The 16,289-nt window shown below is 41.4% G+C and overlaps 2 protein-coding genes across 2 annotated transcripts in view; one reads left to right on the top strand and one right to left on the bottom strand.

Annotated features, from left to right (window-relative positions):
- Window positions 1-3,114: 3,114 nt before the first annotated feature.
- On the top strand, window positions 3,115-8,610 carry LOC133997745 (synaptotagmin-14-like). The gene is made up of 7 exons (XM_062437449.1): window positions 3,115-4,057; window positions 4,308-4,445; window positions 5,015-5,274; window positions 5,652-6,089; window positions 6,736-6,916; window positions 7,317-7,373; window positions 8,294-8,610. Exons 1-7 carry the CDS (start codon window positions 3,115-3,117, stop codon window positions 8,608-8,610), a joined length of 2,334 nt encoding a protein of 777 aa, XP_062293433.1.
- Window positions 8,611-10,464: 1,854 nt separating this feature from the next.
- The window catches only part of extl3 (exostosin-like glycosyltransferase 3), a 30,787-nt gene continuing 24,962 nt past the window's right edge, over window positions 10,465-16,289 (bottom strand). The window contains exons 3-6 of the mRNA XM_062437580.1: window positions 15,677-15,804; window positions 14,283-14,427; window positions 14,011-14,139; window positions 10,465-13,279 (exon numbers count right to left, since the gene is read on the bottom strand). Coding sequence (XP_062293564.1) covers window positions 13,070-13,279; window positions 14,011-14,139; window positions 14,283-14,427; window positions 15,677-15,804 — 612 coding nt within the window. The 3' untranslated portion in view covers window positions 10,465-13,069. The remainder of the gene's footprint in view (window positions 13,280-14,010; window positions 14,140-14,282; window positions 14,428-15,676; window positions 15,805-16,289) is intronic.

Raw genomic sequence — 16,289 nt, 5'->3', positions numbered from 1 at the left:
ACAGAGGTGATTTTAATTGTTTTAGCTGATTAAAGTTCCTCACCGGACGGTGTGGACATGTACAGTATTTCCCAGACGTTCCTGATGTCACATAATTACCATAATAGCTCCGCACAGCTTCAACCTGAGCAGAGGTCTAATTAGTAAGGATAATTGAAAACAACTGAGTGGTGCGCTTAATGGTGTATTCATGTCATGTCATCCAAACTGTAATTACGGGCAGCCGAGTGGGAAAAGCTGTTTGCGTCAACCTCCGACCTGTAATTCAGTAATTTCTGTTGGCTACAAAATGTCTACAAAAGCACCACGGTTGACAGTTCAAGGTAATTAATCCTGATTTTATAACAAATGCACAAACAGAATTGAAATCAGAATAAAGTGGTTTAGACGGTGTGTTCACGCCTGCTTTTTTCCCTTCAAAAACAGCCAAAAATATGGCTAATTTAGGCTACTTTTGGTGTGAAATCTCATAGTGTGGGCAACATATACAAATTCCTAACTGTCATATTATCTGTTACTACACATTTTACACACTAACTATATGTTGAGCATCGATAACAGTCTCGACTCGTTACTATGGGAACAATTCCCATTCTTCCTGTTCTGCTGACATGATGTGAGTGCTCACAAGTTGAAGACACGAGAATCTTTCCCATCCATGTGAACGCAACAAAGCCTATAAAACTGGTGTCATTCATAAAAATACTAAAGGATTAATTTTTGAATATGCACAAATAGTTCTGGGATCAAAAACTACCATGGCTGCATTCTGTGCCTCAAGTACTGAAACTGAAAATTCATCACCAAACCTCGCTTACAGTTCACTTCGTTTGACAAGCTGCCCTTTCCTCTGAGGCCTTTGCTCTTTAGAAATATGGTTCATGCTTCATTGTCCGCACACTACCCCTTTTCTTCAGTTATTGTAGTGTGTGTATTATAGCCTATTAAGTGCATACCCAATGCGGTTTTGCTGAGTTTACTGAGTCTTCGTTCAGTTAGATACAGTCCCTTTGAGGCTCTCATAAAAATAGCACATCTGCAGCACTGGGCTGCATGGTTACATGCAGTATGGTTGGCCTACATACAGTGCTGTAGATTGTATCTCGTATGCCTTTGAAGTGGAAAAACTACCGACTGTTTTAAGTACAATAGCTGACGCTCCCCTGACGAGACAACATTTGAAGAGTTTCGTTCCCCAAATAGGATTCTTATCATATAATGAAATTAAATGTGGTATCAAAGTAGGTCTGTTTACAGCCTCAAACGCATTCTGTTAGAAATAGCGTTTTTAGTGTGGTGTCATCAGAGTTTCTTGTCATTCATAGCTGTACAGATATTTTGTCAAATATAGAGCCATTTGGTTTTGAGTATGAGTATTACTTATGTTTTTCTGTGTTTTGATTTAGATCTTTCTCTTTTTCTGTTGTCTTCCACCCTTTTCCTTTCCCCACATCCCCTCTTCCCTCCTTCTTTCTCGCTGTTTTTCTCCTCAGTCTCTCCTGAGCTTCTGGGTGTCCTGTCTTCCATTGCAGCTTTCATGGCGTTGATGGCTCTGTTTTTTCTTTACCTCAGCAACAAGCTGTCAGTGGAGAGTCCTGACGATCTGTCACATCTCAGTGGCTATAAGAACAGCCAGCCAGGTAAAAAAAACAACACACACACTTACAGTTTTACTACAGTGGCTGCAGTTACATACATTTGGATGATAATAGGTTTTATAATAACATTCTGAAACTGTAAAAAATAACCTGCCTTTTTTGAAACCAACCTAAAAAGACAAAAAAAAACATGCTTATCTTGTAGGCTTAAAGAGATTATCAGATTATTGGAGATACACCACCAGCCTTTGATAAGACAATTTGCATCATTGTAATGTACATCTGTACTAAGTATCAAAATCCCACACATTATTAGCATAAGATGACATCAGATTAAAAGCCTGTGTATGCTTCAAATAAACTAGGTCGAATGATGTGCGGTCCAATGATTAAAGGTGTAACTCCAAATGTATATTTACCTTTTCTGATTGGCCACACGAGTCCCACTCCCTCCACAATGTATCTAACCCTAACGCGAAAAACTTTAATAAATCAATTGATGAATTGAAATTGCTTGCATGTACACATGATAATATAAGTAGTTATAAATATATATTAAGTGATTTTCAAAGAGAAGTTAAAACACTGCCTACTTTCACACCTCTGCATAACTGGAAAGTGAGTGGTTATAAGATTGTCTGTTTCATACGACAGTAAAATTATCAGGCACCTTCTTTGAAGTATACTGAGGCCTTAAATGATACGGCTGGCATTATTATTATTTTTTCTTCTTATTGTCAATAGGAATTTTAAAAAACTGAAAACAAAAACAGCACTCTGACTTCCCCAGCCTGTCTGTGGCACTCAACTCAAGCTCATTTGTTCCGACTAAAGACACAAATCTTAAAAGACACTCTAATATAAAAGGGTCACAATCTTTAAAAAAAAAAGTGCTTCAGTGATTGCATAAAACAGATGGGCACTTAGTCTTAAGGACATTGCATGAACAGGAGTAAATAGTGATTTAATTTGGGGACTATTTTCAGTGGTGGATTATGTGGTGCTCTAGTGAGTTTTTACACTGTGTATTATGAGTTTGACTCAAAATATACTTCAGTGCCAATATTCATGCTAATGAAAGAACATGTCACCCAGTGCAACAGTGTGAGTCACTCATGTATTTTTGATAGATTTGGACGACAATGGTTGTCTAGTATCAGTTAGATTTTTGGGATTAGCTGACCATGAAAATATAGACTGTCACCACACTTGTTTGATCCATGTAACACCTTTAAATCTTTATAATATTAATATTATGCATATAATTGTGGTCATTTGTTTAAACCTGTATTTGTACTTGGGAATATTGCTGAATACAAAAACACTTACAAGACATGTATTATAATCCGTACCATACCCATATTTGTGTGTGTGTGTGTGTGTGGGTGTGTAAGTGTTGGTCTCTGCACACACTGTGACACTGGCACCACACCCTGCTAACAACCACATGTCCGTGACAGTGCCTCTGATGAGCTAATCTAGTGGTCGGTGTGGTAACGGGATCCCCGGCTGAGAGATGGCCTTCTTCAAAAGCTTCCAGCAGAACCTTCCATCTGTCAACATTTCCTCCCTCTTGGACACGGTCAGCAGCCGTGTGGACGACCTGGCCAATGCTGTCAGTGATGTCACTTACGCTGTCAGTGACCAGCTGACTGAGGGGGTCACTACTATTATTCACAAGGTTCATGAGGAGGAAGATGGGGAGAACGCCAGCAGCCAGGAGTCCGGTCAAACTGCCACAGTGCATGAAGGGAAAGCCAGCAATAAAAGCATGTGGCAAATGAATAGAGACTCGGAAACGGGGAATACAGGCTCAAAAAACAACCAAACCAGTGATACAACAGAGGCAGAGTCCAATCAAAGTCAGCTGGAGTGGGAATGGAGGGATGGATGTTGGCGAGTTAAAAAGACAGAGGCTGAGATAGCGGAGGAAGAACAGAGGAAGAAAGAGGAAAAAGACCTGTGGGAGAAGAAAGAGCAGAGGAGAAAAGAAAAGAGGGAGAAGCAGCTGGAGAAAGAAGCCGATCATCAGAAAAACAAAGAGGAATCCCAAGAGGGACAGGAAGAGACCAAAGAACAAGCTGATGTTTTAGAGAAAACAGACAACATGAGTTCAAAAGACAGAAAAGCAAGTGAGAGTGGAGACCCATCCACTGCTCAGCAGAGAAGTAATGAAGGTGAGGAAAGTCCTCAATCACCTGGTGCTGAAGCTGAATTATTATCAAAACAGAAAAAAGAAAAGGGAGAGAAAGAAGAAGAGGAAGAGAGGAAGGACAGCCTCGAGAGAGAGGGAGATGATGAGGAAGAGACTGAGCTTTCCAGATCTTCCTCAAAAAGGAAAAAGAAGAAATCAGACAAGAAGAAGGAGAAAGGCGCAAAGAAATCTGAAAAAGCGTTGGATGTGGAGAAAAAGAAAGATAAAGGCAAGAAGAGCAAGAAGAAAAAGAAAGGCAACCAAGGTTAGATGACGTGCTGCTTCTTTTTCACCACAACTCTTTGGATTTCTTCTGCTTGTCTTGTTTTCAAACTCTTCACTTGTCGGAAACTTTACATTCATACCCTTAAATTCACCTTGCTGGAGTGTTGTGTGCAGGTTTCAATGGCTTCTTGACTCTTGGGATCCTCACTTTTTTTTTTTTTAAAGCACTTCACATATTATGGTTGAATGAGATAAAAGTGTGAACTAGAGTGTCTATGTGTTTTGTCCAGAGGGAGTTTTACCAGACAGTGAAGAAGACAGAGGCCCCGTGGCTGCGGCCCAACAGAACTCAACCTCAGTGTGGAACAGCAAACGCAAACAGTCCAGTGAGCAGGGAGGATATAGCAGTGAGGCCTCCAGTGAACAGGGTGAGTATGTCCACACACACTGTACTCATGTTTGGCTTTCAGTGAAGTAGTCGCATCACTTACTTCAGTAAAAGTAGAAATACCAAACTGTAACAATAGAATAGTAGAGAAATAAACACGTCCAAAAGAAAACTCACCCACCGATAGCCTACCTCTAAAACTCACTCACTTATTTTGTTTAGTTTTAAAACCAAAGTGTAACAGTGACTTATTGTAGTTTTACAGGGGGTTACATTGGTATTGTTCACTGTGATGAACAGAAAATGATGAAAATGGAAAAAAAACAATTATTTGGATGTATTGGCATGAAACATATGGGTGAAAGTTGGTTTAAATTAATGTACTTGTTTGAAAAATGTACATATTTTATTGCAAAAATAGTTAAAAAAAAGCTAAGAAAAAGATGGACTCATTCATGGGTCTGACACAGTTTGAGGTCAGTTTGACTCCATGGCAGACTGAATTTTGCATACCAAATGTGTAACTGCGCAAAGCACAGTATGTCTCCGGTAGCACTCCCTCCATATCACATTCCTGCTTCTGCATCTTTGTCAATGTCATGACAGCAGCCAACAACATCCAGAGGATAAAGAAGGATTCCTCCCTCAATGAGCTCCAGCCTCCTCCGTACCAGGACGAGGGCCCGGCCGCATGTGCGTCCTCTCGCTCTCGTTCGGAGCGGGGGGTTAGGAGGGGGTCATCCCCACAGCGCTGCGAAAGCCCCCGCTGCTCCAGTGAGGCCAGTGTGGACCAAGACACTGAGAGCTACCTCAACAAGGGCTGTGAGGAGGACATACCCAGTGACAGCACCGCAGTGCTGGGACCAGAGGTGAGAGGAAAGTTACTGTTTGTTCCCCTTTTGTGACAGGGGAACAGGAGGCAATTTGGTGGTTGTAATTTATTTAAAAGGAAAATACATCTTCCACCTGCAGGATATCTTAATACCAAAGCTGATTCAGCTCCCAGCAACATAATATATTTATATTTGTTTATTTTTCAATAATAAACCTCACTCGTGACTATTTGGAATATTAAAAACCTGATGAAAATCTGATTACAATTTGCAGCATGATCTTTGTACCTTAGCACTGTAGTGTTATAGTTTAACTCAATACGAAGGCTAATAGCATTCTTTTTTATTGTTATGATATTGGTATATCTGATATTATGTGAATTGTTGTGATATCTTAATATTTCCCTGTTCAGGATGGTTCTGGTCCTCACCTCCCCTCAGCCTACGAGCCAGAGCCACTCGCCAAATACGGCACGTTGGACGTCGCCTTCGAGTACGACTCCGGTGAGCAGTGGCTAGCCGTCACGGTCACCGCGGCAACAGACATCCCCGCTCTCAAACAGACAGGCAACATCTCATGGCAGGTCCACCTGGTCCTGCTGCCTACCAAGAAACAACGGGCCAAAACGGGAGTCCAGAGGGGCCCGTGTCCCGTCTTCACAGAAACATTCAAGTTTTCCAGGGTGGAACAGGACGCCCTGGGGGACTACGCTGTTCGCTTCCGCCTGTACAGCATCAGAAGGATGAAAAAAGAAAAGGTCCTGGGAGAGAAGGTTTTTTACCTGACTAAGCTCAACCTGCAGGGCAAAATCGCTCTACCTGTCACCCTGGAGCCCGGCTCTGAACTTACAGTGAGAACACTTTGTGAATTTTTATCTCACGCTATGCACAGTTTTGTCTGAAGCAATGGGATGTCGAATGGCCCTGAACATATCATCTGTAGACTTGTTTCTGCTATCTCTTTTCTATGTGACTTCAAATCAATTTAGGGCTGTAACTAATTATTTTATTGACTTAAAGATTGATTTCTTAGAATCCAAGTAGAGTCCTCAAATGTCTTGTGTTGTCCAACCAACAGTCCAAAGCCCAACAATATTAAGTTTACTATAATGTAAGACGAGCAGCAAATTCTCACATTTGAGAAGTTGGAGCCAACACATATTTGTAATTTTTGCTTTAGAAATACAACTTGTAATTAGCCACAACTTGATTCAACTTGTGGCTAATTAAGTAATTTCAGGTTTCTCCTGTGTGGAACAGGAATATCTGAACCCAATTTCATAACAGTTCATCCAATAGTTGTGACATATTTCCTAAAAACAAAAATGCCAACCTCAAGGGAGCACTAAAAAGTGGTGGATTGAACAAGAAAAAAACATTTTTTGTGGCTATGACTCTAAACTAAGGAAGATTTTAACATTTTCTGTAAAAATCCCTCTGTTGCTTCTTTATTCTCTCCTCTTTAAGTAACTCCCTTTGTGTGTTTCATCTTTCCAGGGTTGCGGCTCTCTGGTAAGTGTGTCTCGCAGCGTGGGAGCCGTGTCCTATCGGTCTACTGAAGACCATTCCACACCAGAGATCCTCCTGGGTCTCATATACAACTCTGCCACGGGACGATTATCCGCTGAGGTCATCCAGGGAAGCCACTTCAAAACCACAGCATCTGATAAACCTGTCAGTAAGTAGAAAAAAAGCCGCCGTGTTTAAGCATTTAATTATCGGGGGGGGTTTGTGCCAGAAAAGAGGCGTTGAGTGACGCTGTTAATATTCGGCTCAGTGAGAAAAAGAAAAAAAAGGTTGCTGGTGCACCAGACATTTATATTGGCAAAGCAGATGAGCAACACTGCCAGCAGCATGTAACAAAAACAAATAGTGCATCATTATTTTAAATGCTTCCTGGCAACACAACCACCTTTTTAATCACTGATGTGATTAAAGGTGTAGTGCTGAAACGGTTGCAGTTTGTCAGGTTTCCCATGAAAGCTGACCTGGTATGTATCACAGTCTCTCAGTGCTCAATTCTGACTGCTTCCTCTCTGTCTTCTTTCCAACTTTGTGTGCCGTGCTGTGTGCTACAGATGGTCTGTTTTGTTGTATAAAACACTTCGTAGGGGGACAGCTATATATCATGAGAGGTAAGACAGCAGCAAATTCCTTGTAATCTTTGGATTTGTGTAACTGTGTTAGAAATATTTGAATTATGTTTTATTTTGTGCTTCTTTTTAATGTCCAAAATGCCACATAATTTGATCATTGGATGAAGCTGTTTCAGGACAGAAAACACTGTTAGCACACAATCCTCAGAGGATGCAAATCTTGCTTATGTAATTTGACATTAAAGGGCAAGTTCACCCAAATTTCAACAACAGATTTTCTCACTTACTTTTTGTGGTTTCTAGCCTTGTAAAAAGATTTGGTTTTATTTGACCAGTTTATTGTACATTGAACCCTTTAAAGGAATAGTTTAACAGAGAGTTGGATTAGAAGATTGATTCCATTCTCATGTCTGTATAAAAATGAAGCCACAGCTGGGAAACATTAGCTTAGCGTAAAGGGTGGAAACAGAAGGAAACAGCTAGCCTGGCTCTGTTCAAGGGTAAAAAAAACCCCCCAACCTAACAACGCCTCCAATTAAAGTCCAATATCTGGTCATTTAACTCATATAAATCAAAGTGTAAAATCTTCAGTAGGAAGTATTTCCAATGAAAGCTGTCGACATCGAGGGCTGTGCATTATCTTGGGTAAAGAGGACTCTAATTCTGGAAAGATCTGTTTCTGTTAAATGTCATTTGTCATGTAGTAAACGCCACAAATGAACCAAATAATCTAAAGCGGCTCATATCTCAAAGCGTGCAAATGGTTAGACAGAGAGACAGAGTTCTGGTTTCTCTCATGCTTTGACTCAGCCTTGCAGGTCTAAATAGTTTTTTGATTAGTCAACAGGCATTGAGTCCAGCTATTTAAACCTCTGCTGCACAGAATGCAACACTGACTGCAATACTCATATCCATCCACTGGATGGCACTCTCTCACCATTCTCCCACCCCTCCTCCAGACACCTATGTGAAGCTGACCATGCTGGACTCCAAGGGGAAGGAGATGTCCAAGTGTAAGACGGCCGTGTGCCGCGGCCAGCCCAACCCCACCTACAAGGAGACGTTCATGTTCCAGGTGGCGCTCTTCCAGCTGTCCGAGGTGTCGCTGGTGGTGTCGGTGTTCTGCCGCCGGAGCAGCATGAGGCCCAGGGAGAAGCTGGGCTGGGTCTCCCTGGGCCTCAACAGCACCAGCGAGGACCAGCAGACCCATTGGACGGAGATGAAAGAGGCGGAGGGACAGCAGGTCTGCCACTGGCACACGCTCACCGACACATAGGAGAAATATTTAGAGAGACTCAACCTACAGTTACATTCCCATGGACATGCAGAGTTAGAAGGGAGCAGGATGCACCTTGTGAGATGATGTATGTGTGTGTGTGTGTGTGTGTGTGTGTGTGTGTGTGTGTGTGTGTGTGTGTGTGTTGGATGCAGGTGTGGGTTCACTGCCAGAGACTGCATGAATACCCTTTACTCTGAAGTACTGACTTTAATGGTAGAGGTGCTCCAGCTCCAGCTCCAGCGCTGACAGAGAAAAAAGCAACGGCAGACTGAAAAAAATAACAAAATTACAACTGAAGCAAGAACAGAAGGAAACAGTTAGATTTGATTTCCAGCGATTACGCCCACGGCAACACCTGCATGTACAGTAACTTGTTTACAATGTGAAAAAGACTTCCATGTTGCATATTATGAAACAACATTCTCCGTCTCTCTTGAATCTTGGACCAAAGAGCTCGGTCCAGGACTAGCAGACTCCTCCCTGTTTCTTCTGGGCTTCTCTGGACTTCAGCAGCCACCAGCATACCAGACATTTCTCTATGCGTCATAGCCATTGACAAGAGAGAATGCAACGAAAAAGACTGTTACAAAAAGAAAAAAAAAAGAAAAAAAAGGGCCTACAACATGCTGCAACTATGCTTACGAGCTATGCTTTGTACCGTTTGTTTACATGCACATGACATTATGCAAGTTCCATTCATCGTTATCCCCTTTTTTTGTTTGATTTTGATTATCAGTCAAATGGTTTACCACTTTTATCTTTTTTTTATTTATTTTTTTTTTAATTGTGGTCTTGCATAACTCAGTACACTATGCATCTGATGCCACTTTAAACCAGAGCGAAAAAAAAACAAACTGTTTTGTGCTCTTCCAGAATTGGACACAGCTCTGCATGCCACTGTTATCAAAGAGCAGCTTCCTTTCCTGTGTAATACAGACTGAGCCTGTTTCACCATTCAGCCTTCTGACAACTCAGCCATGTTCATTCATGTAGAAACACGGTGCTTCCCGCTGAGGAGGAATATGCAAAAGCCTGCGCAGTCCAATAAAGCCCGGCTCTTTCTCTGAGGCGGTGCCGACGCCGGTCTAGGCTGCGTCTGGCCCGCGAGGGGAGTTTAGAGGGAGCGAAATGAAATTGCAGGAAGAAAAAAAAAAGGAAAGGTAAATCATATTTTCTCATTACAAGTGAATGAAAAAGTGTGTTATTTGAAAGACTAAAAATAAACAAAAAAATTCTCTGAGAAAACTGATCATACCTGCGCTGTCTTCATCTGGAATAAAGCCAATCTTGAACTCCCCATCAGAAAAGCTTTGAATCAAAAAAATCTTCAAATGAATACTGAAGACTTGACAGCCACACCCATGTTTCAGTAAATAGAGAGAAAAAAACCTCTTCCCCTTTTCTGTTCTGGCTGAAGAGACAACTAGGGGTGTGGGACTCTTCTTTTTTAAAACTTCTGCTTGTCCCAGTGATGTCAGAGCGGGGCCCTCTCTCGTCTAGGTTAGCTTTAGTTCTCATGCATGTGATCCCAGCCTCTAATTTCTTTAAAGCAGAGACGTATTCATTAAAATGATTATTTCACAGGATGTAATGAAATCCAGATGTCTAGCGTTCCTGCCAGATAAGCAATTTGCTTTTGATTGCAGAAAAGGGAATAACAGCCACTCGAGTGCTTTCATCACAAGTTTGGCACGCTCTTTGTTACAACCAGCATTTATATATGTGGTGCTATAAGATTACGACTTGTGTACATCAAGTTATGTTTCGTTGTTAGATTTTAAGTTTTTTAACAGTGCTCTGAGGTAAAGGAATGTGTTGATGGATGAAAAAATGAGGACATGAGTCAGAGAGTGTTTTTAACAATGTTGAGAGTTTTTATTTCCATTCATCTGGCCTTCAATGGTATGTCTGATGCTGTCATCAGTCAGGTACAGCGCAAAGCAGCGTTGCAGGTGGCTGGAGCCTATCCCACAGTTGAGGATCTGATGCGGGAGCACATACTTTTCACAACTCCTTTCACCTCGCAGAGAGTGACTGCGGCCTTCCAACATGTTCCTGTTCTGAGCCACGGAAAACCAGCTGTGCCACAGATCCTAGAGGGGGGTTGATGGGGAGGGGGGAGGGATCAGGGACTGGAGGAATAGGAGGTTTTTAACTTCCAAAATACCAGCTTACCCAATCTGTGCCCTGAGGACAGGCTTAGAGTCAGACAGGTAATTATGAGGCCCCTAGAGCTCCAATAAAAGCGTTGAGATGTAAGCAAGGGCTGAGGAGCTGGGCTGCTGCAGAAACACCAAGTTTAAATTTGGGATTTTTTTTTTTTTAAAGCCCTGTTGCTATTTCACCCGAATGTAATTGGGTATCTGACTCTTTCTTGAACGCACATGTCAATTCAAAGATTTCTATACGTCACTGGAGGGGTGAGAGTGCAGCAGCAGCCACCTGGAGCATGTCGGGGTTTGGCTTCAAAGAGTCTCCATTAAGCTGTTACAGGAGCTCAATTTATGACATTCTAGTTACAGGTCGACCTTTCTAACAACTAGGTCATCTTGGTCATTATAAAAACACGTTTGTCTGCCTCGGTGCTGCTCTCAGGTCAGTAAAATCCCCCCTTCAAGCATTCAGTGGCACAAGCTCGTTTTCACTGAAATAAGTTGACGGCTCAATCAGGTTGAGACCTCTTTGCAATCCAATATAATAAACTACAATGTCCTGTCATTTTATTGCATGTGTCATTATCAGTTTTAAAAAAAAAATCTTTTTTTTAATAATATATTCAATAAATATACAGGAACCATGGACTTAATGAGAGTTTTTGTTTCATAAAAGCATCCTCACAGTTAGAACCTCATTTGGGAAAAATATCCTAACATTATCTTTATATCTTCTTAAAATGATTTTTTCTTGTTTCTTATGTGGATCTTTTGTTCGGATTACAGGAATTAAGTTCAACAAGGTCAAATATAGGACTTTTGAATTATAATACATGATGGGTTGGGCCCCAATGGATTAACTCCCGGTAAAGTACCATGCAGAGTGGATGCACCAGACTGCATATCTTTAGCGAGCATTTGCATTGTTCACCCTGCAAATGACGCTGCGAAGCAGCAGACATCGTACCTATTTGGCAAACATTCATCAAGCGATGGTAAAAAACAACAACAACAAAAACAAAGTGAAACCAGAATGGCGACACTGTAAAGTGACGTTTCTGTCTGAGGTGGGTATGTTCTGTACAGAAGGGTCACATGATCATAGCAGGACATTATCTAATACTTATGTTTCAAAGCCAGAATTGGCCATATATTAAACCTACATTTTTAACCAGAGTCCTAATAGTACATTTAACCTGACTGGAGACTTTCTGCATAATTACAACCTCAATGAGACATCCAAACCTAATTTTTGTTGTTTTTGGCAGCTTGTTGCACTTTAGTAAGGGACATTGCAACCATTGGTTGGTGGATATTATTACATTTCAAACATGACTACTTCCAATTTCCGACCAATTTTACAAACATTAGTAAACACCCTATAGCATAAAAAAACAGGCCTTTTTAAACACTCAAAGAGTGCGGCACCTATAAGCATGACAAAATGACACAATGGTGGCTGGTTTTCATGACAAATTTGAGGCATTATGGTGACTGTTGAAGTGAATTCCTTCTTGACCACGTAACTACACATGATTGGGCCAACCTGTTTTACTCTTCAGTCAAGGTCCTGTCTTTTTCTCCGACTAACGAGTCTGTGTCTGATCTCCCACAGGCAGAGCTTCTGAAAAATGTTTGTCCCACATAGATTTACACAATTAAACAACATAATTAAAAAACAAAAAAAAACAAAAAACTGATTTTTCAATAAAATATTTCTCACCATCAGTGCTTCTCTCACGTACATGTACAAGAAGTACAGTTTGTAACTGTAAAACGGAGAAAAAAAAGCGCAGTAGCAACCGTGTGCCACTTTGGCTCTCTCAGCTGAACGCAGCTTGTCTGTCTGTGAATCATTAAACGATCGTTCTGTTGTCAGGTAGAGTTTATCCTGGAAGAGTTTCTGTACACTGTGTACAACCGCCCTCTTTCCTCAGCAGGCCGGTAAAGAGGTGCAAATAACATCTGTAGTGGTTGATGATGGAGCATGATTAAAGAACATGAAAAAAAAGGGGGAAGTGACATCCACTGAAAAGGCTTATTTAGTTGGCAGTGGTCCCTTTCAGCTCATCAAACTTCCAGTAGAGTTGTGGATCAGACCACCAGCCAATAGCTTTTAAGGGTAACTTGTCTTTCCCACTCAGGGCAAAATCCTAACCCCCAAACTTTCCTTCTGTGCATTTGTCTGACAGTCCATCCATCCATCTTCATCACCGCTCGCAGTGTTTTCTTTAAATACCGCCGGTCCTTCAAGTCCACTCTGCTTTTGGCTCTGGGTCTCTGCTGGGTCGCTATGCTTGATGCTAGATGAACTTGAAGCACTTAGTCTTATCGTGCGGCAAACGAGTCTTAAATAGCACCGAGTCCACGCGGAACTGCGTGTAGAGCAGCGGCATGTAGCCGTACACCTTGACGAAGAAGTTGATGCACTTGTGGCGCTCGTGGAAATGCGAGTCATCGTGTGAAAGGGCTTGAGGGCAGCCGGGGCAACGGAAAGTCCAACGAGAGGTTACCTAGAAACAGAGAGAGGGAGAGAGAGAGAGAGAGTGAGAGTCAACCTCTGAATCCCTGATATATACTTTGAATTTGTAACAGCTCAATTCTCCAAAAGTTTGTTTAAAGAATGAAGAACTTAAGCCTACAGAAATTCTCAAAACCAAGTTGGAATGCTGTCAATTTAGCAGCAGTGAAGCATGAAGCAATGCAATTTATTTTCTGTTTTATTTGTCTTATTTGGACGAAAGGAGAAATATAGTCTCTCGTCGTTTAGGACTCCACATTAAAAACTTGGCCCAAATTCATTATTCACGAGGTTTATTCCTAGCAGCGAATTGCTGTCATGCAACACACTCCATCAAAGCCGTTCTTAATTCCCCTCTGAAACACCCCTGAATATTAACACCCCACTAAATCAAAAAGAACTTAAACTGAAAGCTGCAATGACATTTCTGTTCCAACTGCTTCCCCGGCTTGATTGCTATAATTATTCGTCTAGCCATAAATATATACTCCGGTAATAAATGTCCTTCCAATAAAAAATCAAAAAAAATCCAGGAGAAAAAAATCGGGCATAACGCACCAATTCGATCTTGTGTTTTGATTTATCATTTGTGTGGAATATTGGATATGTCAGTTTGAGTAATGGCAGGGCTAAGTGGGCAGAAATATAAATACACAGGGGCCTTTGGGAGATACAAAGCTCACTGATGCTGAGCGCAGCAGGACTGCACACTCTGTCACTGACCTTGATGGGTGGTTTGCGGGTGATGTGAGACACCAGGAAGTTCATGGCGATGTCCTCACAGTTTATGTACTCGTCCACCATGTCCCTGATGGCCTGGGGCATGACGTAGGAGTACAGGTAGGCGTAGTACTACAAGAACACACAAGGGGAGCGTGTGAATATGAATGAGGCAGCAAAAACATACACATGGCTAGTTGTGTTTTTAAAATTAAAAAAAAAAAAAAAATATATATATATATATATATATATAAGAAGATTTTAAAAGGTCTGACCTTGTGGAAAAAAGCAGCTCCTGTCAGGACCATGGAGAGCTCACAGGAGTAGTTGGAGTTGTAAAGCCAGGACTGATGGTTGACGTCCCACGCGTGATACCTCCCAGGGAAACCCACGATGCGATCTCTGGCCTCCCGCCACACTCTGTGAGACGCCGCCGAAAAAGAGAAAGTCAATTAATTTAGACAGACTGAACCGAACTGAGAAGTGATTTATAGATCTGTTTTTTTATTGTGGTTATTTTTTTTTTTTTTTGTGGTAATTAGTTTGGATTGCAAGTGCCTGTCTTTTGCACATGCAACCAATTTGTCTCCAATCCACTGAGCGCTTTTCTCTTGGGACTATTTAAACAACCATTCTGTCATATTTAACCGTTTGTTTTAGGAACTTTAAAAGTAGACTCTGGCTTTTGGTGCAGGGGTAGATACTCATAGTGACACAGACAGTTGTCCAAGCACTGCAATAACATCTTTGGAGAAGGGAGGGAAAAATAAAAAGAAGGTGCGAGATACTTGGAATTCTTAGCACAGAAACAGAAGGGTACAATAAATCTCAGCGAGAAATCTAATGCCTTGAATGAGCACGTGACGAGACCTGATTCACAGTCAGACGCTACATTATTTCCCTCTTAGAGGAGAGCGGAGGTGAGGAAACATTCTCGGGGTATTTCTGGGAGGGAGTTTGAAATAATTCATGACAAATTACCCTGTACACACACACACACTCGCTGCCAATTTTTGCCTGTCTGAACAAGCAGCTACAGCATCGAGTGGTTAGACGCGTCTGGGGTGAAAAAAGTGGGTGGAGGGGGTGGGAAGGTACACAATAATAACTTAAAAGCTTATTTCATCATTTAATTGGTTTAAAGAGGGTCTTCAATTTCAACCTATCTACATATAGAGTGACAGAATGAATCATAAATATGAGATGCTGTCCACATGTTTGCTTTTTGTTTCTTCTAGATAAGTCTGTGGTTGGTTCAGTTTCCGTCTGATTCACTGTTTTCAGGAATGTGATGCTTCTGCATTTTTTGGCGGAGGGTTTGTGGGGGCAATTTCACTTCAGCACAAGAGACGAGGCTTTCCTTTAATTTACTGCATGTTCATGTTCGGCTTCGTCTCTGTGCAGCACTTCTGAGAGAAAAAAACAATTATAGGTTGCAGCTAATTATTATCTTCATTATCTCATAATCTGCATTTCTTCTCAGGGCGGCACAGTGCAAATATTTAGTCTTTGTGTGCTGATGAGTGAAAAAAAAAAAGCTATATTAAATCCATTTTGATTGAATGTTGTAAGACAACAAAACCCTCCACCTGAACACCCGAGAGTTTGTTTCTCTGGTCCGTATGAATACCCTGAGCTTTATGCAGCCCTGTCACCTGTCATCACTAACCTGAACCCAAACATGATCTCATCGTGGCGGAGGTGGGCGTCGTCGTCAATAGAGAGGATGGCCTCGGTTTCCACCGCGTCCCAGGGCAGGAAGCGGTTGTTGAGGCTGTTCTTCTCTGTGCGGACAACCTGCAGGTGTGAGATAAGATTTTGGTTATTTAGAGCAACTCTGACAGGCATTTTTGGAAGTAGAAATACTTCAGATATTTTATATTTCACCGTTTTTTAGATTTAGACATGCATTCCTAAAGTGGCTTAAATGCTAACTAATATAATCTCATTAGCAATTATAAAAAAACACAGTGCTCAATTCTTAAGGTCTCTTACAGCTTATAACTCGTCCACAAACTTTCAGTCACACACTCTAATGGTGTGAATATGAACTACATGAATATTTTATTTATCCAGACTAATTCAGACGCACAAATTTTATTATTCATGGACGTCAGACTCCTTCAAATCCTTTTAGTGGAGCTGCTGGTAATTTGTATGGATTCCTGCAGGGTTTCAAAGAGAGCACTGATCCAAACAGCTAAATGTAATGTACTTAAGCAAACTTTGAACAACCTCTGATACATTAGAAAAGTTACTTTATTGCATTCCGGAGAGAGGCG

The sequence above is a fragment of the Scomber scombrus genome, chromosome 17 (assembly GCF_963691925.1).
Source record: "Scomber scombrus chromosome 17, fScoSco1.1, whole genome shotgun sequence".
Classification (NCBI taxonomy): Eukaryota; Metazoa; Chordata; class Actinopteri; order Scombriformes; family Scombridae; genus Scomber; species Scomber scombrus.
The sequence above is the reverse complement of the archived record's forward strand: the minus strand, read 5'-3'. Positions and strand labels throughout refer to the sequence as shown.